The following is a 27,525-nucleotide window of genomic DNA, read 5'->3' on the forward strand; positions in this document are numbered from 1 at the left end:
AATATTATATTACCATAAGTGTGTGTGTTGTATTGTTGTTAAGAAAAATAGTGAAATATAAGTCACAAATACAGAAATCTCCCTCTGTGTAGTGTCTTTACATATATACGTGTAATATAAATATATATAAATAAAATAATTAAACACAAAGAGAAACAACTAACTGAAAGGAAGCTACTTGGTGAGTTTGATTATCACCCATTGTTTTTTTGTTTTTGTTTTTTTAAGTGCATGCATCATTTTAATTATGGCCACTTTAAAATAATGATAATGCTACATGAAATCAGGCATACATTTTTTAAATAATTTTTTTACATAACCCTTCGGCCAAATTTGATGTCAATAAAAACAGTAATTTAGCCCCACTGATGAAGAAGTATGGGTGCATTAAACAAAACAGGTTGGTAAACACTAATATATCTCTAAATTAATTATTTGAATCCTTGTGAGACAAGCAAATACATTACCTAAAATGTCTTTCTTTCTTTTTTTTCTGTTTCAAAATTGCACAAAACAGGAAGACAAGTAGGAAGTGGTAAAACGTTTCATCTATGTAATCAAGACAGCGTTATGGAGACATGCTGAAAATATCTGTTGGTTAAGTACGTAGGATTATTTAAAACTAAATGTGGGACTAGATAAGATAATGGGTGAGATGTGAGAGTGTGTGAGATTTCCAATGTATGGTCAACAAGTTGAGAGGTTGGCGACCTTACAGTGGCGCAGTCATCACCGTCTTTTACCATGACGAGATCAGGTGCTTTCAAACTCTGCATCGTCTTCTTTCTCACCTTCATCTTGTGCCTACCAGAGTTTTTTCAAAGTAAGTAAAAATAGCAAAGGAATATGTTTTGGTGTCCTCGAGCAGGCGTGAGTGAGGGAAATGTGGCAGTGGTGTGGGTTTTGTGAGCATGTGTGTTTCAGAGAAAAGTGTGGTCCGAAAGAAAATGTTTGTATGATTGACAGCATGAGTAAACTTCAGTATTGTCCATGTCTTTTAGAAATAAGGTGCATTGTTCAGAACCTTCTGTATGTCTAAATTTGAGTAGAATTAAACTTTAAAACAGTTGGCTCTCTGTCACATGTTATTACACCACTCTGGTCTGGACATGTGCTGTTTTTAAAAACCACTGTTTGCACGTGTATGACACGTGTATGTGTGTGAGGTCAAACTTTGGATTCTAACTGTAACAGTAACAATACACATTTGTTTTTTATGGTTTTAGACACTGTCTCTGAGCACAAAACTGTTGGTCGGTATGGTTTGTTAGGTTTCTAACTTTTAGACAGGAAGTGTCATGCACTCTAACCTGTCAACAGAAACAGAAAACCACGCTGGTGTTTGAGAAAATAGGAAGAACAACTTCTCAAAACATTGCAGTTTACATGATAAAGGTGTCAGATGAAGAGTACTAAAATGAGCAAATGATAATAGCTTACATTTTTGCTGTAACATAAAAAACTATTCTGTTAGTGTTTGTGGAGTTTAAGTAACGCTTTATTGTGAATACTGGTGTGTGTGTGATTGGTGTAATTTTCTGTACAGCATCATGGGTAATATAGTTTTTCGCAAGGAATTCCACAGTTAAACATGATTATTAAACTGAGCTAAACGATGACATCACTGTTTTTCTGCAGAACTGCTTTATAGATTAAATGAACTAATTTAATAATTGATGATCTTGTTTGATGCCCTTTTTTCTTTTAGAGAAATTAACTCTATTTGCATCTTTGAATCATTTTCCTGTTATCACTGTAAAGCTGCTTTGAAACAATCTGTATTGGATAAAACGTTATATAAATAATAAGTGGAATGCCACAATAGGGCTATAGACTATAGCAAAGTCCTCACTGTATCAAATGTAAATTTAGGTCTGTTACACTTAATTTTCCTGGTTAAATAAACATTACATAAAAAGAGAGACCAAATACAATTCTATTTTGTATTTTTTGCAATAACTAATGTTCTATTTATTAAAACCAAGTTTAAATTTCATCAAGTTAGTGGAATCAGTGAGTGGAATCCCAGAGTCAAATTCCAGAGTCTGTTCCAGTGAGATAAATTCCCAAGCCTGTTCCAGTAAGTGAAATTCCAGAGCCCGCTCCAGAGGAAGCAGTTCCAGAGCCGTCTCTTCCTGTCAGTTCTGGTGTCATCGAAGAGATGGTCCTTTCCTGGGCCACACACACATCTACATCAGCCCCTGAGCACAGTCCAGTGTCTGCTCCAGCCCCTGAGTACGCTCCAGCATTGGGTTCAGCCCCTGAGTCCGCAAAGCTGACCATGATGGTCATGGCTATCTTGTGTGTGTGGTTGGCACACACCCCCAAGGCTCCTCCCAAGAATGTTTTTTTTGGGGGTGGGCGATAATAATTCATTACATTTATATAGCGCTTTTCTCAGCACTCAAAGCGCTTTACATAGAAGGGGGGAATCTCCTCAACCACCACCAATGTGCAGCATCCACCTGGATGATGCGACGGCAGCCATATTGCGCCAGAACGCCCACCACACACCAGCTTACTGGTGGAGAGGAGACAGTGATGAAGCCAATCAGTATATGGGGATGATTAGGAGGCCATGATGGACAGAGGCCACTGGGCAAATTTGGCCAGGATGCCGGGGTTACACCCCTACTCTTTCGAAAGACATCCTGGGATGTACCAGAGCCGTCCGCTGTCTCAGACACTGTCACAGAGGCCGTCTCTGAGATACCCGCTCTCCCACACACGGCCATGGAGGCCGACCCTGCACTGCCGGTACCACCCTGGCTTCCTGAACTGCCGGCATCTCCCTGGCTTACTGTATTGCCGGCACCGCCCAGGAGGCTTCCTGTCCCGCCTACGCCACCTTTTGTAATGTGTAGTTTTATATTTCTCCTTTGTTTTTAATTTGATTGGGCTGTTCGCAATGCTTCATGGGATGAGCCGTTAAGTTCACAGTCTGAGTACCTTTGTCTTTTTATCAGATTTTCCAAATCAAAGTTTGTAATGTTGTGATTCACCTTGTAGCTGGTTGGCTTGGGTCATAATGTTTTAACAAAGACTCTTTTTAAATCCCTATGGGGAAACGAATGGGAAAAAAAAATACTTCCAGCAACAGCGCTACTGAAAAAAGGGCACAGTTGCACTCTATTGCTATGATCTCATGTGAGTGACAGGTTGTCCCACTCTCCCACCGGGAAACACATCATCAGAGAAGAGATGTTGCTGCAAGAGGGAGGGGAAGTTATTTTGACTAAAGATTACAAGAGCACAAATAAATTATTTATAATAAATACTGCAATATTCCATATAAAATAATCATTTTGATTTCATGGTGACTAAGTAAATAAAAAACATTACATAAAAAAAATCTTAATATGCTATAAAACCAACATAAATACAAAGAAAACTTTTTTAAGAACAACTGGCACATGGGTTTAAACTTCACTGAATGTGGGTATTGCACATGACTTAAAATCTGAAGTAAGAGAGTTATCTTCTTTTTTTTCTTTTTTTTTTGGGTTCACAGATGTATCACAAATTCAGTTTTGCTGTGAGCCTTTTGACCCTTGCAGACCTGAAAATGATGCAAAGTTTTGTGGTCAGGATGACCCTCCGTGTGTGACAGAACTTATAAATGCCAGCAGTCAACACAGACGTGATGAGGGATGGTATCTGTGTAAGGCTGAAATTGATCTGCGACTTCTCCACAACAATACCTCACAGTCAGGTGGGATATTGTTTTATTATTATTTTATTTGTGAAATTTACTGCTGCTTGTTGTTTATTGTCTACAATAATAACCAATAATAATAACTTTGTGCATGTTGTACATTTCATAGTAGGGGATGTGATGGTGCTTCTGACAATGAAGGCAGGCAATCTCACTGGATGGAACATTAGCGTATTTGCGTTTCTCAACAAGACTGAACTATACACTGGACCCCAAAATGACCAGACACTATTCTACTGCTACCTCCCACCAGACAACAGCAAATGTCCAGATCTGAACATGTCCACTGAAGAACCCACACAACAAAACACCAGTCATCCAAGACAAAACACCTCCATTTTAAAAACCACTTCTTCTGCCAAACCAATCACCTCTCCGCTTAAAACAACTACAATATCTTTGCAAGTAACAGCTTCTACACATGAGCTTAAGTGTCAAACGACTAGCAGCAGTTTCCTCTTTTACTACCAGGAGCACAATGAAACAGCAAGATCTGCTGTGTTACCAGTTACGCAAACAAAAAAAGGTGAGAAACCGTCAGAAACCGTTATCTTTCACAATGCCATGCTATGCACAAAACAAACGATAATAAACCAGATTTTAAGAGGCCAATATAATTAAAGTCCTCCTGTAGTCAATAATTATATTCCATTAAAACTCATCTTTGATCACCATATTTAAATGTTTTGTTTTTCTTTCTTGAAAATAATTATACATGCCTTAAAATAGCTTGAATGTAACTCTACCCCCTTGCCTGATTTAGTATATGCGGTTCTATGAATATGCCCTTATGAATTTGCCCCGCCTCCACTCACTCACACCAGTTCAGAGATCCACTTGTTAATGATCATAAGTTGACATGATTGGTTACAAGGTAGTTTGTGACGTCAGGAACACCAGCGATTTCAAACCGCGTTTTTGAGACAGTCTTTGATTCACTGCAGTTTTAGGGACAAAATACTCCGCAATGGTGTTGACTTATGAATTTGCACATGGTTTGTCTTAAAGCATATTAAAAACACCACATAGGTCGGCGCCGATAGCCTTGTGGGCAAGTGCGCCGACATGTAGTGCCGTTGTGCTTTGGGCGATCCGTGTTCGAGTCCTGGCTCGTGGACCTTTCCTGTTCCCGTTTCCCCTCTCTCTCCCACCTCACTTCCTGTCTAGTTACTGTCCTATCCTAATAAAAGGCAAAAATGGCAAAACATACCACATAGACATATAAACAACATTAAACGCTTGTTTTTCACCACAGGGGGGACTTTAGAACTACATTTCGTGAAACAACAACGGTTGTCTTTTAAAAAAATATATGGTGGATTTGCTTGACCGCTATGACAGTCGGCGCAAGTGGAGTGATACAAACGGTGAAACGGTTAGAGTGCTGTTACTGGGTGAATATCGCGCAGCTGAAAAAGGCTCTCAGCCAATCAGATTCGAGAACCAGAAAGAACTGTTGTGTATATACAGTATATATATATATATATACTGTAAATGTATATGTATGTATGTATGTATGAGTGTGTGTGTGTGTGTGTGTGTGTGTGTGTGTGTGTGTGTGTGTGTGTGTGTGTGTGTGTGTGTGTGTGTGTGTGTGTGTGTGTGTGTGTGTGTGTGTGTGTGTGTGATTTCTGAGCAAAAAGAGAAATTAGTTGATTTGTACCAAACTTTGGACTTTTTAGCACATTTTTAAAATAAAATACAAATAATTCAGCATATATATTTCTTTCAGCCATGCTGATTACATCATATCAAATATGTTTTTACAAATACACAGTGAATCGTTCTCACCCAAGCATCTCTACCTCTCTCATAAATTCCCTCTGAAGGAGAGCTGAGACTCTTTTATCCTGTCTATTGATTCGGGCATGGAAGGAGACAGCAGGACTTCATAATTCAACCTAACTTTTGATAAATATATTATAGCAATATATCAACCAGTCTATTCAGTGTTTGACTCGTCCAAAACCACAAATCCTTTCAGACAGTGCATTGCCAGACTCACACGAGGTCATTTGGGTTAATGTAAGTGTAAAATGAACTTGGTAAGACTTTTAAAGACAAGGGCATTGTAAACTTGGAGCTTCTGATGTTTAAGCATTGATATATTATATGCTGTTTTGTTTTTCATGTTTCATTCATGTATTATGCTTCGCTGTACTCTTGTTAAAGTTTCTGTTGCTATACTTCATTTCCTTGTTCCTAGAGGGCTGGGGTGTGATCACTTCAGTGTGGTTGGCACTGGTACTGACTGTGGTTGTGGTAGCTCTATTGAGTGTGGGATGCCTGATCATCAAGAGCAAACATAGTGAGTATCACTTCTACAAGTCAATCAACAGCCCTTTGACACTGGGGTGTTTTCAGTTTGGGATCCATAATGATAATATAATTGACAAAATGAACATCACATTGGATAAATCTTTTTGGATCAATCTTGTTTTTGGTCTTTTCACTTTAGGAAAGTCCCAGTTGTTAACAGTTTTGCCGGTTTCAGCCAGCCGACATCAGCTCAGCAAGCCAACAGAAAATTGTGAGTGACACTAACAAGTTTATAAAGTCGCAAAGCTTTTCTATGATTGTGCTAATTGCAATTTTCAGGGTAGCATGAAACAAAAACTTGAGGACAGGCAGCATTTACGCACAGGTTCCTCACAAAACTGATTTCGGACTGACTTCTGAGGCAGTGTTACGGTTTAATGATCTACAGCAAAATAGAGAGAGCTTTGGTGAAAACTAAGTGAATAATTTAATGACTACAATAGTGATTTTTTGCTATATGACATAAGTGGAAAATATTGATAAAAAATTTACATTTACATACAAATTGATGACCAGCCGCAACTTTCAGACGCTATCTAGCTCAAATGTCACAGAATGGAAAGCACAGGATTGTGGGATATCAAAGGCAGCTAAGGATACATCTATGCTGCCTTCAAAAATCGATCGGATGAAGGTATCTCAGGAAACAGGAAGTGAAACTAACATTGCATTCGGACGTTCCTTGATGCCTTCCTACCTTGGAATGCATCCTCCAAAGTCGGCATGTATCAGTTTTCGGACGCAGCCAAAGACTGAACCCAAAACAGCGATATAAATACACTGGGACTAAACAAGATAAAAAATCATGGCAACAAAATAGCATGAACAAAGAAAACAAAGGAAACTGAACCGAGAACCGAAAACGAACTGAAATCAGAAAATTTTGTATGCGTTTTGGCCATTTATTTACATGACAATGGCGTTTTGGGGGCCTGAAAAAGCAAGCTTTTGAAGATGGGTTTCAAAGTTCAGGGTTTTGAAAACTATGCCTTTACCGCCTCCACGTAAACAGCAAAAACCAGACATGGGGACTTGTGACTTGGTGACTTGGACTCGAGTCGACTCGAGTCACTATTTTTATGACTTGTGACTTGACAAAAAATAAAATAGGCCTACTTGAGACTTGACTCGGACTTGGAAGTTAAAGACTCGGGACTTGACTTGACTTGAGACACGATGACTTGAATGACTTGAGTGTTAATCACATCATGTTTTCAGTTTGAATATAAAATATATAAATTATTTTTAAAAATCAAGTTGATTACCCAGCTGGAGCGCAGGCTGAGAATAGCGTTGTCATGACTGGATCATGAAACTATCATCAGTCATGCCCTCTCGTACCTTACGCACACCACGCCCACTTAGATCAGATATCACATCAACAGGTCAGCCGGAGGGGTACCGAGGGTCATCGCTTTCGGCTTCAAGAATTATTCACAAGATGGCAAAAGACGAACAGCGCTTTGCAAGACATGCAACATTAACAGCCATTCTGCCCAACTAGTGCTTGTCAATTTGTTAATGTTATCTGGTTAGTTGGTAGTTAGCTAATGTAATAATAGCTAAAGTAGCCATTAAGGTTTTATCATCGATTTCAGGCCCAAAAAAGGCCCAAATATAAATGATCACATTCATCTAATCTTTCCTAACGATCCGCTAGCTGCCCGCCCCATAAGCAGGCGGTCAAAAAAACGCGTCTCTGTAGGCCCGCGTAAAAAATAAAAAAAACGCGCGTGTGTGTGTATGTGAGAGAGAGAGAGAGAGAGAGAGAGAGAGAGAGAGAGAGAGAGAGAGAGAGAGAGAGAGAGAGAGAGAGAGAGAGAATGAGTGAGTGAGTGAGTGAGTGAGTGAGTGTGTGTGTGTGTGTGTGTGTGTGTGTGTGTGTGTGTGTGTGTGTGTGTGTGTGTGTGTGTGTGTGTGTGTGTGTGTGTGAGTGAGTGAGTGTGTGTGTGTGTGTGTGTGTGTGTGTGTGTGCGTGTGTGAGAGAGAGAGAGAGAGAGAGAGAGAGAGAGAGAGAGAGAGAGAGAGAGAGTGTGTGAGAGTGAGTGTGAGAGAGAGAGAGGAGAAATGTAACAAAGTTTAATGTTGTACGTAAACTGTGTTTGAGAGAGAGTGAGGGAGGTGTTCAGAGAGGAGTCTGTTGGATGTTAAGCTGTTTATTTGTTTTATGGACTCAATGTTGACAATTTAAAACATTTAAAACACTGTTGGCAGAAGTGAAAAATAAATAATTTTATGAAGTTACAATTTTGTTTGATTCCATGATGTATTTTACTGAACATGAGTATTTACAATGCAAATCCAAATTATTGTGATTTACTGACAGTTAGGCTACTTATATCTTGTCTTTTCACTTTATTAAGATCAGATTCTGCAGGTCAAATTACAATAATAAGGTGACTTGACTTGGACTTGACTTGACCTACTACAGGACTTGACTTGACTTGACATAGCCTGTGACTTGACTTGACTTGACTTGACTTGACTTGACTTGACTTGACTTGACTTGCCCAAGAAAAAAATACTTGGGACTTACTTGAGACTTGAAGGTTAAAAGAAGTGTGGAAATACAGCCATCTGTATGACTCCTTCAGTCGGCTTTTTTTTTTTTTTTTTTTTTTTTTCTTCAGTCGCCATTGCTCGTAGAAACCTAGGGTGCTTTTCAATATCCCTCCTCGTCTCCTCTCTCCTCCGTCCTCCATCCTATGACCCGGAAACCGATCGAGCTCAGCCATCTTGAAGGACATCTCAATTCTCTAATTGCACCGCGAGGAGTCGAGGATCGAGGAGTTAGGAGGCTTTCTGAGGAGTCATGAGCGAGGATACACAGGTGTATCCTATGCGGAAGAGTTTTATCGACTTAAACGTGACGCACGTCTAAATTCTCCTCCCTCTTCACATTGGTCACAATCATTTAAATTTATACTTTACCTTTGCAGTTTATATAAACCACACATCTCACATATTTCAACAGGGTATCTTGCTTTATTATTATTTATTATGAATAAACAAACTTCAACAACATAAGGGCAGATCCTTTGAGCGCTGCTGATGACGCGATGAAGTGACGCTTGAGTGATCAAGTATTCCAATGTTTAAAAAAAAGTTACATTCGATTCCTCCGTCCTCGCGTCTTTTCCTTGCAGCCTTCCCTCGCATCCTACAGGGGGCGGAGCTGAGACGCGAGGAAAGGAAGCGAGGAAAGGAAACGAGGATGCACAAATAAGAAATGAGAAGCACCCCTAAACTCATAACAGCCGCGAGGAATGTAAACACAGTGGAACATTAAAACCCACCCGCGCCAATTAGCGTTTCGGCGGTGTAACTGCAGAGCAACACAGACATTCGCAGAAGTATAAATGCTCACGACGGCGTCGCCTACGTGCGTAGCCTACGACGTACACTACGGCGAACACTCGACGCAGAAGTATAAATTGGCCTTAAGACTTGAGACTTAGGCTGCGTTCCAGTCCACTTTTAGACACGCACTTGCGAACTTCCCTAAGCACTTCCCCTTGGGGGAATCCCTGCCGCCATTTTGAAGTGCGTTCCACTTCGTGAAGTGGACGAGGGAAGTTTATATGGACAGACCCTCGTTCCCTCGATTTTGACCGAGGGAGCGAGTCGGCTTCAAATGTACACTTCAGGCACCTATATGTCCCACAATGCAGTACGATACTACGATTGTGACGTCACCACATATCTCATCTAATCACCACCTCAACAGACAACTCTATGATATATTAATAATATATATATTTAATTTAAAACAACCCAAACACACCTATAAACATTTGGATGCTGCATTAAACAAATTCTTAAAGGGAAAAAAAAAGTAAATAATAAATCAACTCCACAGCTGATTCCAAGTGATCAAGGGCTTAGGACGTTCCAATTCAGCCCATTGCAGTTTCCGGCAGTAGTGAGCACTCGCAATGACGTACATCCGAGTGAACGAGACGGAGGGAAGTTAGCGAGTGAAGGGCATGACAATTTTGGACTGGAATGCAGCCCCACTTGAGACTTGCACATGTGTGACTTGGTCCCATCTCTGGCAAAAACGTATTACATGTTCACGCATGCATATTATGTGTTCGCTGGATATTGACAAGTCCTGTTTGACAAAGTGACATCGCCAACTACTGTCCTGACATTCATAATACAGCCTTAATTGTCATTTTTGCAGATCCGTGTGAACGGGGATCATTTTGAAAATGTTGTCTTCTTTTTTTAGTACATTGTTGTTGTGTAAAAACATATCCTTACTGAAAGTCCATCTCAAGCAAAACACAAACACAGATCAGATGTGACAACTAATTCATTTTCAAATTTTTGCTTTCAGTGATGAGCAATGTCCCTGATGTGTCCATAGAAATGTACAGCATGGGTGGTAAGCAAGTGTTTGTCTTGTGATTGTTTGGCTAAAGTGTCCTTGTTAAATTTGTGTAAATAAACCATGGCAGTACCATGGTACTGGTATCAGTGGTATTTGAAATATACTGTGATATTCATAATGACATTTGATATGTACATGCTCCTCTTAGGAAGAATACCATGATATTACCATTGGCATAGGCATAATTAAAATAGGGTAATACCATATTTTAAAAAAGTAGGCCAATGCATACATTTTCTTGTAAAATAATTATTTGTTTGTATTATTTTTAGTTTTAGTAATAAAGAAATTATGTCAAATAAGTGTTAAAGGTCTTAGTATATTTACAAGGCACTATAAATGGAGAGATTGCTAATAGACTTGTGTGTCCTATTTTTATATAGTTTTATATGATTACATTTACATTTAAAGTCCCCCTGTGGTGAAAATCAAGTTTTTAATGTTTATATGTCTATGTGGTGTTTTTAATATGCCCTTAAAGTTCCCCTATGGTCCCCCTTTTAATGTGCTTTAAAGGGGTGGCATAATGCCCTTTTCACAAGATGTAAAATATGTCTTTGATGTCCCCAGAGTGAGTATGTGTAAAGTTTTAGCTCAAAATACCCCACAGATATTTATGACCGCCGCTAGCGTAGCTAGCGAAAGCGGTCATATAGGGATTGTCAAAGTTTTTTTTTTTTTTTTTTGTCACCTTACTGAATTTTTCGTCAACGATACCAGGGACACCGAAGCACCGGGGAACATGAAATTTGGTGGGCATGTAGCCCCACTAGACTTCTAAGGAAAAATTTCGTTTGGTCCCCGGGGGCCACTCCCCCCCCGCGCTGGGCCCCCCCAAACCCCCAAAAATGCAGTTTTTCCTAAATAACTACCTGAACCGTGGCACCGAGGATGAAGACATTTTTATGGTATGTTGGTCTACTAGACTTTTACGGAAAAATTTCGTTTGGTCCCCGGGGGCCACTTCCCCCCCGCGCTGGGGCCCCCTTAAATTTTTCGTCAACGATACCAGGGACACCGAAACACCGGGGAACATGAAATTTGGTGGGCATGTAGCCCCACTAGACTTCTAAGGAAAAATTTCGTTTGGTCCCCGGGGGCCACTCCCCCCCCCGCGCTGGGCCCCCCCAAACCCCCAAAAATTCAGTTTTTCCTAAATAACTACCTGAACCGTGGCACCGAGGATGAAGACATTTTTATGGTATGTTGGTCTACTAGACTTTTACGGAAAAATTTCGTTTGGTCCGCGGGGGCCACTTCCCCCCCCGCGCTGGGGCCCCCGTAAATGTTTCGTCAACGATACCAGGGACACCGAAACACCGGGGAACATGAAATTTGGTGGGCATGTAGCCCCACTACACTTCTACGGAAAAATTTCGTTTGGTCCCCGGGGGCCACTCCCCCCCCCGCGCTGGGCCCCCCCAAACCCCAAAAAATGCAGTTTTTCCTAAATAACTACCTGAACCGTGGCACCGAGGATGAAGAAATTTTTATGGTATGTTGGTCTACTAGACTTTTACGGAAAAATTTCGTTTGGTCCCCGGGGGCCACTTCCCCCCCCCCCGCGCTGGGGCCCCCGTAAATTTTTCGTCAACGATACCAGGGACACCGAAACACCGGGGAACATGAAATTTGGTGGGCATGTAGCCCCACTAGACTTCTACGGAAAAATTTCGTTTGGTCCCCGGGGGCCACTCCCCCCCCCCCCCCCCCCCCCCCGCACTGGGCCCCCCCAAACCCCAAAAAATGCAGTTTTTCCTAAATAACTACCTGAACCGTGGCACCGAGGATGAAGACATTTTTATGGTATGTTGCTCTTAAGGGCCCACATCAACCTAGCCCATAATCACTCATTTGTGATTTGCGCCCCTCCCATAAAAAATGAAAATGCAATATTATTCTGCTTTAATCGCCCCTATCTTCAGTGGAGATATTCAGAACTGCACCATATTTCATGTGTATGATTAACTTGACATCCTCTGGGGGTATCCTCTGCTAAGTTTTGTAGAATTTCATCCATGGGGGGGTATAAAATAAATTCATTTATGTGCACATTTAGTGACTGTACACTCATCGGCCTGTAGATGGTGCTGTTGAGCGAAGGGTTGCTGGTTTAGGATGATACTGTCACACACACACATGCAGGAATACAAACAAACGCAAGCATGCACACACACTGACATCCACACGCACAGACACACACCCATACACACACATACAAATCCACATGCACAGACACACACACACAAACACACACAAACACACATGTACGCACACATACATACACGCACAGACACACACACACACACACACACACAGACACACACATACACAAACACACACACATACACACACACACACACACACACACACACAGACAGACATGCACATACTATTACTTTTTTTAGGTATATACATAAACACGCAATACAGCCAAATTACTCCACGTCATTTATTTTTGTGGAAAGCCAGTGCAGGCCTGAGCGGCGGTCATATTTTGTACCGCGATGTGGTACATCTAGTTTTATATAGCATGCAAAAACGCACCTTTTTGTGTCTGTTCCTTTAAATGCAAATGAGCTGCTGCTCCCAGCACAGAGGGCGGAGCTTCAACAGCTTGTGTCCTTTTACCCATAGACAGTATAAGAAGTGGACAGAGCCATCTCATTGGAACTCAATTGAGACAAGTGAAGCCCATTTTTAGCGATTTTTTAGGACTTCCGTTCCTGACGCGCAGACTCAAACCGACTCAAACTGAGCTTGACGACGTAGATGTGACGTGAGCAACCCGTCTGTCTTCTAGTGGCTGTGGCATGAGAAATCTGAATCATTCCCTTCCGAAACTTGCAGAGACGGAGAGTGTGAGTAGGAGGTGTCCATGAGCTTAGAGCAGGAGCAACTTTTGCTAGGTATTCTGATTAATTACTTTGTCATTTTGCCTCCACGTCCCCCCGATTGCCCGCGAGCTTCTCTTCCTGTCCATACGGTAATCTCTCTACTGTGCGACAGAGAGTCGCGTGGTTATGACGCAATCGTTAGCCTACTTTTACAAAAACTGCTTCTACGGGCCCATAACATAAGCTACAAGGTAATGGAGCATTTTATACATTGTCGTGTTTCTTTAGAAATAAATAATGGACAAATAGAGTCTTCAAACGCCTCAGATGTAAAGTTATTCGCTGTCAAAGTGACGCCAAAATGAATGGGAGTCAATGGAATGCTAACGCAAGTGAAGTTCTGCTACAAGATGGTGGCACGCGGCCGGCTTCAATTTCCGGTCGACTTCCTTCCCGCTTGCTTTTACCTCACACAGACATGCACTGAAAATTACAAAAACTTTTAGCCTTTTATGTTCAAACCAGAGTCAGGCAATGATGGAGAGACTAGAAGAAGTGACAACATGTAGAATGCAACAGGACATTTCTGAATGGTTAGTTGATGAATTTATGTGGCTTATGTGTAGTTATCTTCTAGTCATTGATTAGCATATTCTGTCTTGATAATCTATAAATCGTGTTCTGGGGGCGGAGTTTATGTAAATTCTAGGGTTGGTGATGTCACTAACCCGGGAGGAATGTTGTGTAGTTCCTACCAGCCGTTTGTTGTAGTGCTTAAAGGGATACTTCACCGTTTTTTCATATTAAACTATGTTATTCCCTTAACTAAGACGAGTTGATACATACCTCTCTTGTCTTAGTGCGTACACTTAATCGATCTGGTGCGCGGCGACACTTTGATAGCACAGCTTTGCCCAGTTCATTCATTAGGACCCAAACAGAGATGAAGCTAGAAGCGACCAAACACCTCCACATTTTCCCTATTTAAATACAGTTATAGGAGTAGTTACACGACCAAGTATGGTGACACAAAATAAAACGTGGCACTTTTCTAAGCGGGTAAAAAGGATAACTATAATGTATGGCGGAATAGCACTTGGGAGCACTTCGTAGTAAAAAGTCACGTTGGTTCTAATGACAGAAGTGAGAGGGAGAGGGGGAGAGGATTTTTCAGGAGTGACTTTTTACTGCGCCGAGTCGAAGTGCTCCCAAGTGCTATTCCACCATTCATTATAGTTATCCTTTTTAAAAACGGTGAAGTATCCCTTTAAAAAGCAATTTCTTTAAAAGCAAATATCTTCCTTTGCTTTGAACTTTGAGCAGCATTGTAACTTTGCAGATTGTAACTTTGTAACTTAAGCTCAAACAGCAACATTTCACACTAACTAAAGTTAGAAAAGTGAAATCATGATCAACCAGCCCTTTAAGACAAAGCATGTGCAAATTCACAAGTCAACACCATTGCTGAGTATTTTCTCCTTAAAACTGCAGTGAAAAAAAGACAGCCTCAAAAACTGTTTTTCTGGTGTTTCTGACGTCACAAACTACCTTGCCTAACCAATTACGTCAACGTGTGATCGTCAACGAGTGGATCTCTGAGCTGGTGTGAGTGAGTGGGGACGGGGCCAATTTGCATATTCATAGAACCGCGTATACTAAATTAAGTGAGGGTGTATAGTTACATTCAAGCTATTTGGAGCTATAAGGAAAAACTATTTTAAAATGTGTCATTTTGGTGATCAAAGGTAAGTTTTAAGTGATATAATTATTGACTACAGGGGGGAAATCATTTAGCAGACGCTTTTATCCAAAGCAACTCACAAATGTGGAGAGCAATAGAAGCAATCAAACCAACAACAGGGCAACAATATGCAAGTGCCGTGCCCGTGACCAGTCCGTTATACAGCAGTACACGCAGCAAGGTTGTTTTGTTTTATATATAATTTATACTTGCATCATTGTTAGTTATTAAAGGTTGATGTATTTCTGTTTCTCTATATAGATGATGATGTATTCTTTGAGATCTCTTCAACTGTGAACAGAACCGAAGGTAAACAAACATCCTGCTCTAAGAGATTTGTGCTTTATCAAAATGCTGTAAAGTAACCTTGTATGTTTTTACCAGCACTGACTAACTCCAAACCAACCTAACTCTCAATTTATACTTTCACAGAAAACCTGCTCAGGGTAGCTGACCGTATTTACAAGAAAAGTAAGTGATTGTTTGGATATTTCTTTTTATGCAGAGAGAGGCATAAGTTGTCTCCCAAATGACACACTATACACTATGCACTCACACAATGTACTCAGCCATGTAGAGTATGACTTTTATACAGTTATGTCACTCAACATCTGTGTCTGATAGTCCCTCCCCCTCCATTATGTAAATAAAGTTGTGACAGTTGAGTGCATGAAGTGTCCAGGATTCCACACTTCGTTTTTCGGATAATTAAGGGCATCATCTGGGAATTTAAAGTGCATTTTTTCAGTGTGAACACACTAATTACACTGTTTAAACTACAAAATGGCACAGAATAGTGGATAAGTACGCAAATTGGGACGCACCTATAGGGTACAGTAATTACAACAGAAATGTCCTTGGAGCAATTTAAGGGACACTAATGATTATAATTCTGTCATCATTTACTCCCCTCAAGTTGTTAGAAACCCATATGACAGAGAGAGCATATTCTTTTGTGGAACATCAGTTTTGAGAATGTTCACGTTGCTCATTACCATATAGTGGATGGGGACCAGAAAACGCCAAGTTCCAAAAAGGACATAAAAGCACCATGGTAAAAGCACCATGGTCGCATATGCACCATATGCATATGCGACTCTTCCAAATCTTCTGAAAGCTTTGTATGCCATTTTGTGAGCTGAAGTCACCATCTACTTTTATAGCATTCTTCTACAGTATATTACTCCTTTTGTTCCCGGGAAGAATGAAACTCATTTAAAATTTCATTTTGGATGGGTTATTCCTTAAAACCTGCAGGAGTATGCTACTGTAAAGCCTACATCAATCAAAATGTGTGTGTGTGTGTGTGTGTGTGTGTGTGTGTGTGTGTGTGTGTGTGTGTGTGTGTGTGTGTGTGTGGATGACAACCACATCCTATATATATATATATATATATATATATATATATAAAAGGGTTGTATACTGTATTGAGGAACTGGTCTCCTGTACAGTGTATTTATGTATTCCTATTAATGGTGGCTGTGTGTTTATTTTTTTATAATGGTCTCTCATGTTTTAGGATTGTCACCAATCTTTGAGATTACAGGTATGAATGAGACATTTAACACATTTACATATTCTTTCAAGAAACACATTAAAAAAACACAGTAGCATTGAATAGCATTAAATACACAGACCTATAGAATATGCATATCACATAAATAGCATAACTGAAACAACTGCGTGATTCTTTATATTGTCACAAAATGTAAACTATATTATCACCCAGCAATATTATATTTAAAATTGGATATATAGTACATCCAACCTTATCAGCAATATGTACTGTATAGCAAATCTCAATGCTTGATTGTTTGCAAAATATTAAATATATTATTGCCCAGCTCGGCTAAATGCAACTACAAGTCATGAAGACAATAGAGGGGTCGTATTCTGCTTTCTTACATGTTCAACTTTCTTTAGTGTGTAATGTTGACGTTCGAGCAGGAAAGAGGTCTGCAAAGTTACAAAGCACAAGATTCCACTCTAAAGGGAGTTATTCCCGATATGAGTAAGCACTGTTTCTGAACTCCCTGAAACATCTCGTTTTCTTCCGGGAACATACGTCACTATATCCCTTTAAATAATTAATGTACATAAAAAGGGACAAGGCCTGGATGAGTTTCATCCGAAAGCTTAAAAATGCTGCCTTTGGAGGATGCATTCCAAGGTAGGAAGGCATCAGGGCACGTCCGAATCCAATGTTAGCCTCACTTCCTGTCTCTTTAGATACCTTCATCTGATACATTTTTGAAGGCAGCATAGATGTATCCTTAGCTGCCTTTGATTATCCCACAATCCTGTGCTTTCCATTCCGTGACAATTAAGAAAAAAAAAAAAAGCTGCTTTGATTGAAACAATGTGTATTGTGAAAATACCTTTTTTTTTCTATTTATAAAACTGACTTCAAAATTGACTTGATTCCAGATGAAAATGAGGAAGAGGAGCAATGTAATGCCCCAGAAACAAAGGAAGGTAAATATAAATGGATGAGGATGAGTCTAGCTTTTCTCTGTATAATAGAGATCATTTATAGTTTGGATTTAAAAATGCCTCAAAAGTCCAAACCCTCAAGCATTTCATGTGTTTGGAATATTAAACAGCATTTGTATGCTTTAAATTCAATCTAAGTGGAGACTTTACAAAGCAGATTAATACTTCAAAAAGATGTCCACATTAATTTCCTCATCCATCAGCTGATGTAAAACAGTCTGCTGTCTGATGATGGTATACTCTCTTGTCACTACTAGTTCCTATCCAGTATAGCCTGAAACAGTGTTTTACACTCTTTGAATCTTGCATAATGTCTCATCCGGTCACAGTGATGATGACACAAGCTAATGATCGGTAGATCTTTGATGCCAGTATGTTGCTTGGGGCAAAATAAATTGCACTACAGATGGACTCCTGGCAAGGCTAATGTTGAATTCTACAAGACACATTTTTAATAAATATTGTTCTTTTTACAGAGTTTAAAAAATCACATCAGCTCCAACATCTGGCAGCACAAGGCAACTGTGAACCATCAAGTAAGTGACGTTTCCAGCCTCTCAATCTTCATTAACCATCAAGAAGCAGAATTATTCATTTGATATATCTGTCATTTTACACCTTCTCCATTCTCTCTTTTTCCATCTCCAGCTTCCCTGCATCATCGAAACAACTTTTCTTGTTCCAGTCATAAGAAAATGGGGAGCTTTAACCCTTTAAATCAACGAGAAACAGCAGAGGCACTTTTTTAAATTGGTTGAAAGTTTATTTATTTAACTAACGAACAATATGTGACGTACTGAGAACAGTGAGAACTGGACATTTTCACACGCTAAAAAAAACCATTACTGTATTTATAATTTCAGTCTTTAGTTTCATATAATTTATATTACAGATTATGTTCTTGGTAAATTTTATTCAAAATAAAAACTGGTAATTGTGTAACTGTTCATTATTTTAAGCGAATGTCGGTTGGACCTCCAAATCTGCTCAGACAATGCAACACATGATTAATAATCTTCATTTTTAGTAAAGTCACTTAAAAAAAGAACAAACATATATTTAAAGTGGACAAGCAGCTTTCTAAATAAGTTAGGAGTTTCAATCTCATTTGATTAATTATGTCTTTGTAAGAGTCTATATATAGACTAGAATTGCACTTTTTTGGTTTAAGCTCTCATATTGAAGCAACATACCTAAACACAATACACAGAATGAGGGCACTATTCTTTGGATGCTGGTTCAGGGACTGGCTTGACTGTGGTTCTGCTGGTCTGAATATGTGAGACCTGAAGAACAGGCAACAGCAGCTGGAATGCATTATGGATGTAAGTAGTGCTATTACAACCCTGGGGAAACAAGACACAGTGCAGTGATGAAGGGTCGTCATTATCATAACTAGTCATTCTAATCATCATCATCAAAACCCCTATAGCCGTCTCCTCATTTGTTAGCTGTGCATTATGAAAATTATCATATTTTACCTCCAGCATCACACTGTCCACTAGAGGATTTAGTTCTTCTGCCTTTCTCTGATTCTATAGGGACAAAAATAGAGAGACAAAAAACAGCAGGATGTTCATTTTAAACTTCAGGAGATATAAATAGTTTTATTTAACAATAACAACACTGACATGCAAGAGCATATGCAACCTGTTTTACTTCCATAATGTGACGCATTTCAAAGTGATACAGTGGCCCACAGAGCATCACCACAAAATCACAGGGCAACACTGGGAAATCAAGACTATTCATGGGTTTCATCCGGTCCCTTTCCACAGGTGTATAAAATCAAGCACCTAGATTATGAATGCAGACTGCATTGTGCTTGATTAATACACCTGTGGAAAGGGACCGGATGAAATCCATGAATACAAATTCTTTCTAGCATTAAATAACAAAATATTCTCAATGTGAGTAAAACGAACGTGTTATAAATGTAAGTTTATGTGCTGGAAACACATGCAGATACGACTGTCCAATTTTGAGGAGCAACTGCTCCTACAGTGTTGTGACTTAATTCCGTTGCTTTGCTACAAAATTTTGTTTGCTCTTTAAATTTAGCTGTGCTGTGCCACAGTAGAAAAAAACAGGAACTGATTGGATCATGAAATATGTGATTGGAAGGGAGGGGCTGAAAAATAAGAGGGCATCAACTGAAGGAAACCAAACCGAAGTCAAACTGAAAAGGGAAGTCACTTCAGAGGTGGAGGTATTAGTTATAATATTTGAAAGTTTTTAGAAATAACATCCACTGATAAATAGTTCAAAATAAGACCAGGAACATACGTTAGGGTCAGTCAGACTCACCCCTACAGCCAGTAATGTGTCCGAGAACTTTCGGGCCAGGCATCCGACCTCCTTACACATGGCACTGGTTAACCTGGACATACACAACAGTCACTATACAGCTGATAAAAGGACTTGTCCAATACTGTCTTATGGAAACAGCTGAGGAACTCACCTGACCAGTATACTGGCCTGTTGGCAGGCTGGCTTCTCCAGCTCTTGTCCATGTAAAATCAGCTCAGCCACTTTGTGTAGCTGTTCTATACTACGAGCGGTCACCTCAGCAAGACTGCCCACTGATGACAGATACACCTTCTACATTCACAAACGTACACATTCAAATAAAGGTTATACATATTGTTTGTTTTTTTAAAGAAAGCAATACTTTTATTCGGCAAGGAAGCATTACATTGATCAAAAGTGACAGTAAAGACACTTATAATGCTACAAAAGATTTATATTTTAAATAAATGCTATTCAAAATTCAAGAAATCCTGAAAAAAAAAAAAAAAATCCACAAAAATTGTATAGGGATAGCTCACCCAAAAATATGTTATCATTTACTCACCCTCATGTTGTTACAAACATGTATGAGTTTCTTTTTTCTGTTGAACACAAAAGAAGATATTTTAAAGAATCTTGGTAATCAAACTGTTGACGAAAGCCATTGACTTACATAGTAGAAAAAAAAATAATCTATTGAAGTCAATGGCTACCGTCAACTGTCTGATAACCAACATTCTTTAAAATATCTTCTTTTGTGTTCAACAGAAGAAAGAAAATTTGCAACAGCATGAGGGTGAGTAAATGATGACAAACAATTTTAGGGGAACTATTTCTTTAAATAGACACTAGTAACTGGAGTTAACTGAAGGCTTTGCCATCACAGGAATAAATGACCAAAATATATTAACCATTTTTTCAAATAAATACAGCCTAAGGGCCGGTTCACACAGAATGTGTTTTTGCAGTTAAAAACGTGAGACGCAGGTCCGTGGAACAACAAAAAAACCAACAACAAAAAAACAACAAGGTCTAGAGACGCATTTTTTAAAAGTTGAACTTCTTTAAACTTGAGCGTCGTGAGAAAATCGACATGGCATGAGAGTTGGCAGCCTTGCTTATTCTAATCTCACATACTATTTAGGATGGATAGTATGCACATTGCGACGACAGTCTACAGTATAAGTAAAACAATGGAAAAATAGTGCAGAACACATTCTATGTGTACAGAGAATAAGAAACTTAATATACAGTACATATAGTTCAGACTCAACGACACACTCAAAACATTTCTCACCTCAACATCATCCGAGTTTCCGTCTTTTGTATTATTTGTATCGTTTTTTCCTTCTTCTCCCTTTTCTTCTTCTTTTTGTTCCCCCTTTTCTGGATCGGGGCAAGGGGCGGAGCACTCTTCCTTTAATTCCTCTGTTACATTCTTGACAACTTCCCGGGATTGCTCCACTTCTCGCACCCAATCATGAGCTTTTATTCGGGCCTGCAGGGCACACGGTTTGATTAGTATTTGTGAATAACGTGTGTGTGTGTGTGTGTGTCTGTGTGTCTGTGTGTGGCTGTACTTTGCTCAGTTTGTCTGGAGTTGCTGCAACATGGAGCTCAAAGAGTAGCTCAGTAAGAACACTGACAAACTCCTCTCCATCAGCAGCTGAAACACAGATCACATAAATGTTATACCCATGGGCAGAAATGAGGAGGACTGAAATATTTATAGTGCTCTGACTGAGTCACCTGTCATATCAAATCAATGTCTGTTCATTGAGATTTGCTAATACTGGGTTTTCCAATACTTGTGGTATGGTGATTTCAACCAGAATTATAAATTATAATAATTTCACAGCCTTCATAATTATGTAGATTACATAACTAATCATTTTAACTCTAAATCTTTGATTAGATTAGATTTAAAATTTAAAAGTGTGAACTTGACCATTTAACCTGATTAATATCCATTAATGCAGAAATTGAATAAAGATTTATCCCTCACAGGATCTTGATTGTGGTCTTGGATTTGTTCACACCAGATTGTGATCTGGATTTGACTAATTATGTTTTAGCAATTAAAGACTCACAGAGAGGAGTGGAACACTGAATTTGGGAATTAAGATCACCGTTTTCCCCAGAGGCGGTATCAGCTTCCTCCTCCTCACGAGTGATGAAGATCTCTTTAATCGCAATCAGCTCCTTCTTCAAAACTTCCAAATCTTCCTCTTCCAAAGAGGACAAGAACTCCTGCACCTGAAATAGAGAGAAACACAATGAAAAGAGGAAAATATAAGGACTTTTTTTGTATGACACAGCTCATTTCAGCTTGTTTTTGGATAGTAACAGGTACTATATGGGTGAATGTACAGTATGTAGTGAGTGTTACTAACCCTTCCTTCACTCTCATTGGAAAGAATCTCCAGTGCCTCGAGATGAGACAAGCCTTGGTAATCATCAAACAAGATCCCATAGTGGGCGGCTGGTTCTGAAACCATCTGACTGCTCAGTCTCTCTCTCTCCTTTTCCTTTGCTTCTTTTAACATCTGCAGACAGAATCAACATAAGGACATACATCAGGCAAGTATCAGACAAACCTACTGAAAATATGGCAGGATTTTCCCACAAAACCACTGTTAAAATCAATAATGCAATAATCTTCTACTGTATGACAGTTGTAGGACTTTATACTACAGGGCCGTTGAATGCTTGAATCTGATTGGTTGACGAACGTTCTAAGGTGTGCATTATTTTCAGGGAAACGCACGGCTAAAGTAGTTCCAGGCAGGTCTTGACCGCATTACAGTTCCATATCACTTCGCGTAGTCAACTGTAATAACGGAAAATAGGATACAATTCATAACAAGTAAAAGCATTTTGCCCCATGCGCTTGATCTGCAATTTTCAATGTCTAGCTTCACAATCAATAGAAACATGCAGTTTAATTTGAATAAATAAACTATAAAGTCCTATCTAATCAATAGAAAATTAAACTGAATATAGGCTAAATAAATGGATAGTCCTGCAGCACGGATTTTTATTGCAGATAATTTAACAAATAAATAATTATTGATAGGCCTACTTGTTAAAAGGGCTTTGGGTTTCATTTATTTGGCTAGTCTACTGTCATCTGTCAATAATAGAAAAAAAAAAGAATGAACGAATTAATTAAAACGAATTGAATTAATTAATAAATAATAATATTGACGCACATGCTTTTCTGTCTCATTATTGCAACATCTCTCTCTAATAACTGCATAAATAACTGCATAAAGCCGGGAACACACTTTAAGGCCGGTTATGAATGTAATTTGATACTTATGACTGATCATGCCCAAACGCGTGTTCAGCGCGTTCAGTCTGTGTTCAAAGTCGGTGTTTAAAATCTGCTGCAGTCGATGAAAACAGTCAGAGAATGTGTCAGCGAGTCGTGTGTCCCCAGCATTTAGTCTGCTATCAGTGGCTCAAACCTCCGTTACTAACTCTGAAATGACGTTTTGGAATTAGCAACGGAGGCATGGGATTAGATGCGTAAGAAATTAGTCCTACATACAAGAGCGTTTTAATGACAAAAACTTTACAAACGTCTTGAAATACATAATCTGAACAATGTTTCGAGGTGTGGTAACTGTAGTATAAGCGGAATAATTAACTTCAGGCCGTTGAATTATTAGAAAAATAATGCACACCCGAGGTGTAACGGCCACTCCGCTTCGCGTCGTGACCGCATTACCACCTCGGGTGTGCATTATTTTTCTAATAATTCAACGGCCTGTCGTCAATTATTCCTTACATATTCACAATATAGCATAGCCTCTGTACTGTACCCTTAGTGTAAAGTAACAGTAGGCTAGGGTTTTACATCATGTAAGAAAGATTTGAAGCATTTGTTGACCATCTTACCTGAGATAGAGACACAGTTCTCTGCATCAGTATTTTAGTCTTTTTAAAGCCTGGATCACTCTCTGCCAAGACAATCATGGTCTTCTTTCCAATGAACTCCAAAGCATCCAGACCTCCTGTTATTACTGACTTTCCCTGCGAGAGGGAGAAAAAATGGTGCATGAAAATGTGTCCAAGATGGAGGGACAAGAAAGATTAATTCATCTTGGGTGATTCAATCACAAGTTGTCAGCCGAAACTCGTGCTCTCTTAAATGCACCATCAAGTGTAGGTTCTGTGATCATGGTAAGTCATGTTAAAACTAATGAAGTGTGTTATATCCTTGCACTGACTCACAGTGTTCTGAACAGCGCTGCTGATGGTTGACAGTACTCCTCTGTGCACCTCCTCGGAATGAACGTGTTCTGCCATCTCTGTCCCGGAATGCTCATGGGCCTCTTCTGCCTCCTCACACGATGAGCTCTGACGCATTCGGAGCGCCACACCTGCTTTCTCTTTTACAGAGCTTAACCCTTGACCTAAGGAAAATCAAAAGATTGAAGAATATTATTAAACTTTAGGGCTGAATTGACTCTGCAAGGCCTGATGCATAGAACAGATATTGACAAATAATCTGATTTATTTTTTCAAAAGTTTACATTCACACAACTGTGTTTACTATAATACCTGATTACCTACTAAGACCCATTAGGCTAAGATCTAAAGATTTTTTAGTATTATGTCTCACATTTGCATATAGACTGGGCACTTACGTGTGATTGGTTGATGTTAAAAAGTTATTAAGTGCAATAAACTGCAGAAAACAACTCACTGCGGTTCTCGTGCTGTCTGACACACACACAGAAAGCCGCCTCTCGGACATTCAATTCTCTTTCACGGCATATTGCACTCGAATGGTCAAATACACACAGTTATGTCAAAATGCCTGTCTTGGCGAATATTCACATAAACACAGTCGGTTATGTCTTAAGTGAAAGTAAACAGTTGGGAAAGAAATCGGATGCATGTCAATAGGATCCGTGCGTTAGGTCTTAAAGCGATAGCAGCCTAAAAAACTATACCTGCTGCTGTCTGTCAAACAACAAAAGAAAAAGAGAAAATCACTCACTGCTCTTGACTGAATACATTTTTTCTAGCTTCAATATGAATCAATGTATGTTTAATTAATGTGAAGGCTACGCAGTGTTTTATTTTTACATTTGATTATTCAGGTCTAATGTATTGTATTTGTACTATTGTTTGCAATTTGCCTCTTTGTTTTTTATTTATAATAACAGAGATAAAATAAAATAAAATAACAATAGAATAACTAATCGTCCACCCCTAGTTTCAGGTATTTCTGTTTACCTGGATGCTCTCGATGTCAGGTTTTCATGTTTATATAACTATATATTACCAAGTTGAGTTGTTGGTATTTAAATCGTTTTTGTTTGTTTACATTGATGATGATCAAATTTAAGAGAAAATAATAGAATGTGAAACATATATTGGTTAAATCATTTTAGGTTTTTAAATATATTTAAATATGATTTCAATCATATTTTACACACTTAAAGCATTATCATATCATGCAGCCCTTCTCATATGTATAATTTGCTATTGTGACTGTGTTATCTAACAGTTAACTGTGGAAGGATCTACTGTAAGGTTAACTATGGCAATCTCGCTGTAGTGACAGGTTGCTATGGTGACTTACCCACAGTGGATGTAGCAGTGGTCAGAAGTGACTTCCCCCAGGAGCCCCAACTACTCCAGCCTTTCGATTTAGACTCATCCAGGGGCTGATAGCATGCATCAGCACAGCCGAAGGATACAGTCACAAAATATACACAAAAAATTGTGTTATGGATTTACTATCATGGCTCAAAATATTATTTTGACCAAACTCAGCTCAGCACTATTGAATGTACCTCTGTTCCCTCTGCTTCTTCCTGCGTAACATCTGGGTCTAAGCTCACTGACTCCACACATTCAGTCACCTGACCCTCAGGTTTTTCTTCTGATTGGTGTACCTGCTTCTCTTCAGTAGCTTTGGGTGTACCGTGCTCTTCCGCTACCACATTAGTTGGGTCAGGGGTCGATTTGCCAAGTGAAAGTTGTGATAAAGATGGGACCTCATCTGTGTTGACGGCAGCTATGGGGCCAGTTTCATCAGAGGCAGTCGGGTGGAGGGAAGGGGGAGATTTTGCAGTGAGGTCATCCACGTTCTCATCTTGCGACATGGTGCTCTGATAAAAACAGATCAACAAACAAAGTGTAATGAGAGGCCATGTGCAGCAGGCCATGATTACACACACTAACTTCCGGCTTGGCGCTGAGACAGCTGAGCTCTGACTAAGGTTTGCAAAATAACTACTATTAATAAGCAGTAGCAGTTTATTGAAGCAAAAGTCATGGTTAATAGTTAGTTAAAAATGAGATTTAGACCCTAATCTAAAGTGTGACTATCTTTTTTTAAATCTTTTTTATCTAATTATGTCAGCAGGTTTGTGTTATGGTTAGGTCCTGAATTTAGAATTTGGGTTTAGCATCTATCTTCATTTCTGTATAAAAAGTACTATATTATTGATATTATTATTATTACTATTATCATTATTATTGTGAAACCAATATGTATGTGTAGGTTTGTGTGAAAAGAAAAGCATTCACACAGAACTGCATTCACACACAGTACTGTCCCTGAATGGTGCCGCACTGTCAAGCGCCTTTGTTTGATGCGGATTGCGGCGCCATCTAGCGGTTGTTTTTTGCACGTACAAGCAACATTCAAACATTACTTTGTAAATATACGTTCAGTAAATGACTAAGCAACATTCAAACATTAGTTTGTACACAAACGTTCAGAAAATGAATACACAGACTGTATATAAGGCCGTTTATAAACTACAGGTTACAAGTTACAGTTTTTATACAAAAATATGCATGCATATTTATGATACCCCCAAGGCTCCATTTCTACTAGCTGAAATCAAACGTCTATGTTTGACCATAAATCATTTATTCGTTTCCCTATTATTTGCATGTTTTATTGTCTCTTCTTTATGTAATGAAAGTTAAAGTATTTCCAATATTCTGCGAACACATCAAAAGCGAACGCAGAAGCGAATTTAACTTAAATATCATCCATAAGAATAACAACAAACGCGACATATGGAAGTAGGCTACTCTATGGAGAAGAGCATAGCGCTAAAACGCAAGATACATATATGCAAAATTAACATTTGTAGTACTATTTCTTCTGAAGTAAAGTTAAATTATGGAGTCATCCCTTCTTACCAGTTCTGCTGACAGTCGCGCTCGCGCAACCCTTCCGCTCGAGCTCGCGCCACGTCGGCAGCGGGGTCGCGTGCGGCTGTGGCCGGTGACGTCACCTGAACTTTTGGCACTCTGTTGATAGGGAAATAGATAAGAGACAAACTATCACATCTTGCGTAAACATTTTAGTAAAATGTTGCGTAGTACTCACTCCTGTTTGGGACTGACAGAGTGAGGTATTAATCTGTTCGATCTCGGCTTTTAAGATGGCGATGCGTTTCAGAGTTGGTTTTGGGAATGGGAAAACTGGGAATGTGAAGTAATGAGATAACTGAATCATTATAAAATTAGAAAAACACATTTTTCTATCACTAAGAAAATACATAAGTCACTGTAAATCTGTTTATAATGATAGACAAAATTAAAGAGTAAATTAGCGTTCTATCTTAAACTTTGGTGAATTGTCATATGACTCGTTGTTTTAAGTCTGGCTCGTTGGTCTAGGGGTATGATTCTCGCTTAGGGTGCGAGAGGTCCCGGGTTCAAATCCCGGACGAGCCCTATCTTTTGACAAATG

General features: G+C 39.3%; 2 protein-coding genes across 5 annotated transcripts; one reads left to right on the plus strand and one right to left on the minus strand.

Annotated features, from left to right (window-relative positions):
- Nucleotides 1-539: 539 nt before the first annotated feature.
- LOC309494941 (uncharacterized protein) lies at nucleotides 540-18,443 on the plus strand. 2 transcript variants are annotated; one of them, XM_082164432.1, is made up of 12 exons: nucleotides 540-823; nucleotides 3,512-3,712; nucleotides 3,825-4,241; nucleotides 5,922-6,023; nucleotides 6,174-6,245; nucleotides 10,377-10,424; nucleotides 15,270-15,317; nucleotides 15,441-15,479; nucleotides 16,528-16,554; nucleotides 17,436-17,483; nucleotides 17,978-18,037; nucleotides 18,150-18,443. In XM_082164432.1, the coding sequence occupies exons 1-12, from the start codon at nucleotides 745-747 to the stop codon at nucleotides 18,248-18,250; spliced, it is 1,242 nt and encodes a 413-aa protein (XP_082020558.1). In that variant the 5' UTR covers nucleotides 540-744; the 3' UTR covers nucleotides 18,251-18,443. The 2 variants fall into 2 exon arrangements, with proteins under 2 accessions (XP_082020558.1, XP_082020559.1); XM_082164433.1 differs by having other exon boundaries at nucleotides 541-823; nucleotides 3,589-3,712.
- Nucleotides 18,240-27,303, minus strand: fam114a1 (family with sequence similarity 114 member A1). 3 transcript variants are annotated; one of them, XM_082164428.1, is made up of 14 exons: nucleotides 27,160-27,303; nucleotides 26,970-27,080; nucleotides 25,604-25,921; nucleotides 25,390-25,474; nucleotides 24,030-24,211; nucleotides 23,694-23,828; nucleotides 22,184-22,336; nucleotides 21,920-22,046; nucleotides 21,371-21,456; nucleotides 21,088-21,288; nucleotides 19,963-20,102; nucleotides 19,809-19,881; nucleotides 18,983-19,036; nucleotides 18,240-18,847 (listed from the first exon to the last, which is right to left on the minus strand). In XM_082164428.1, exons 1-14 carry the CDS (start codon nucleotides 27,286-27,288, stop codon nucleotides 18,722-18,724), a joined length of 1,920 nt encoding a protein of 639 aa, XP_082020554.1. In that variant the 5' UTR covers nucleotides 27,289-27,303; the 3' UTR covers nucleotides 18,240-18,721. The 3 variants fall into 3 exon arrangements, with proteins under 3 accessions (XP_082020554.1, XP_082020553.1, XP_082020555.1); XM_082164427.1 differs by having other exon boundaries at nucleotides 21,881-22,046; XM_082164429.1 differs by lacking the exon at nucleotides 27,160-27,303 and having other exon boundaries at nucleotides 21,881-22,046; nucleotides 26,970-27,097.
- Between the last annotated feature and the right edge of the window lie 222 nt (nucleotides 27,304-27,525).

This window comes from Leuciscus leuciscus (assembly GCF_965113295.1).
Source record: "Leuciscus leuciscus genome assembly, chromosome: 3".
NCBI classification, from domain to species: Eukaryota; Metazoa; Chordata; class Actinopteri; order Cypriniformes; family Leuciscidae; genus Leuciscus; species Leuciscus leuciscus.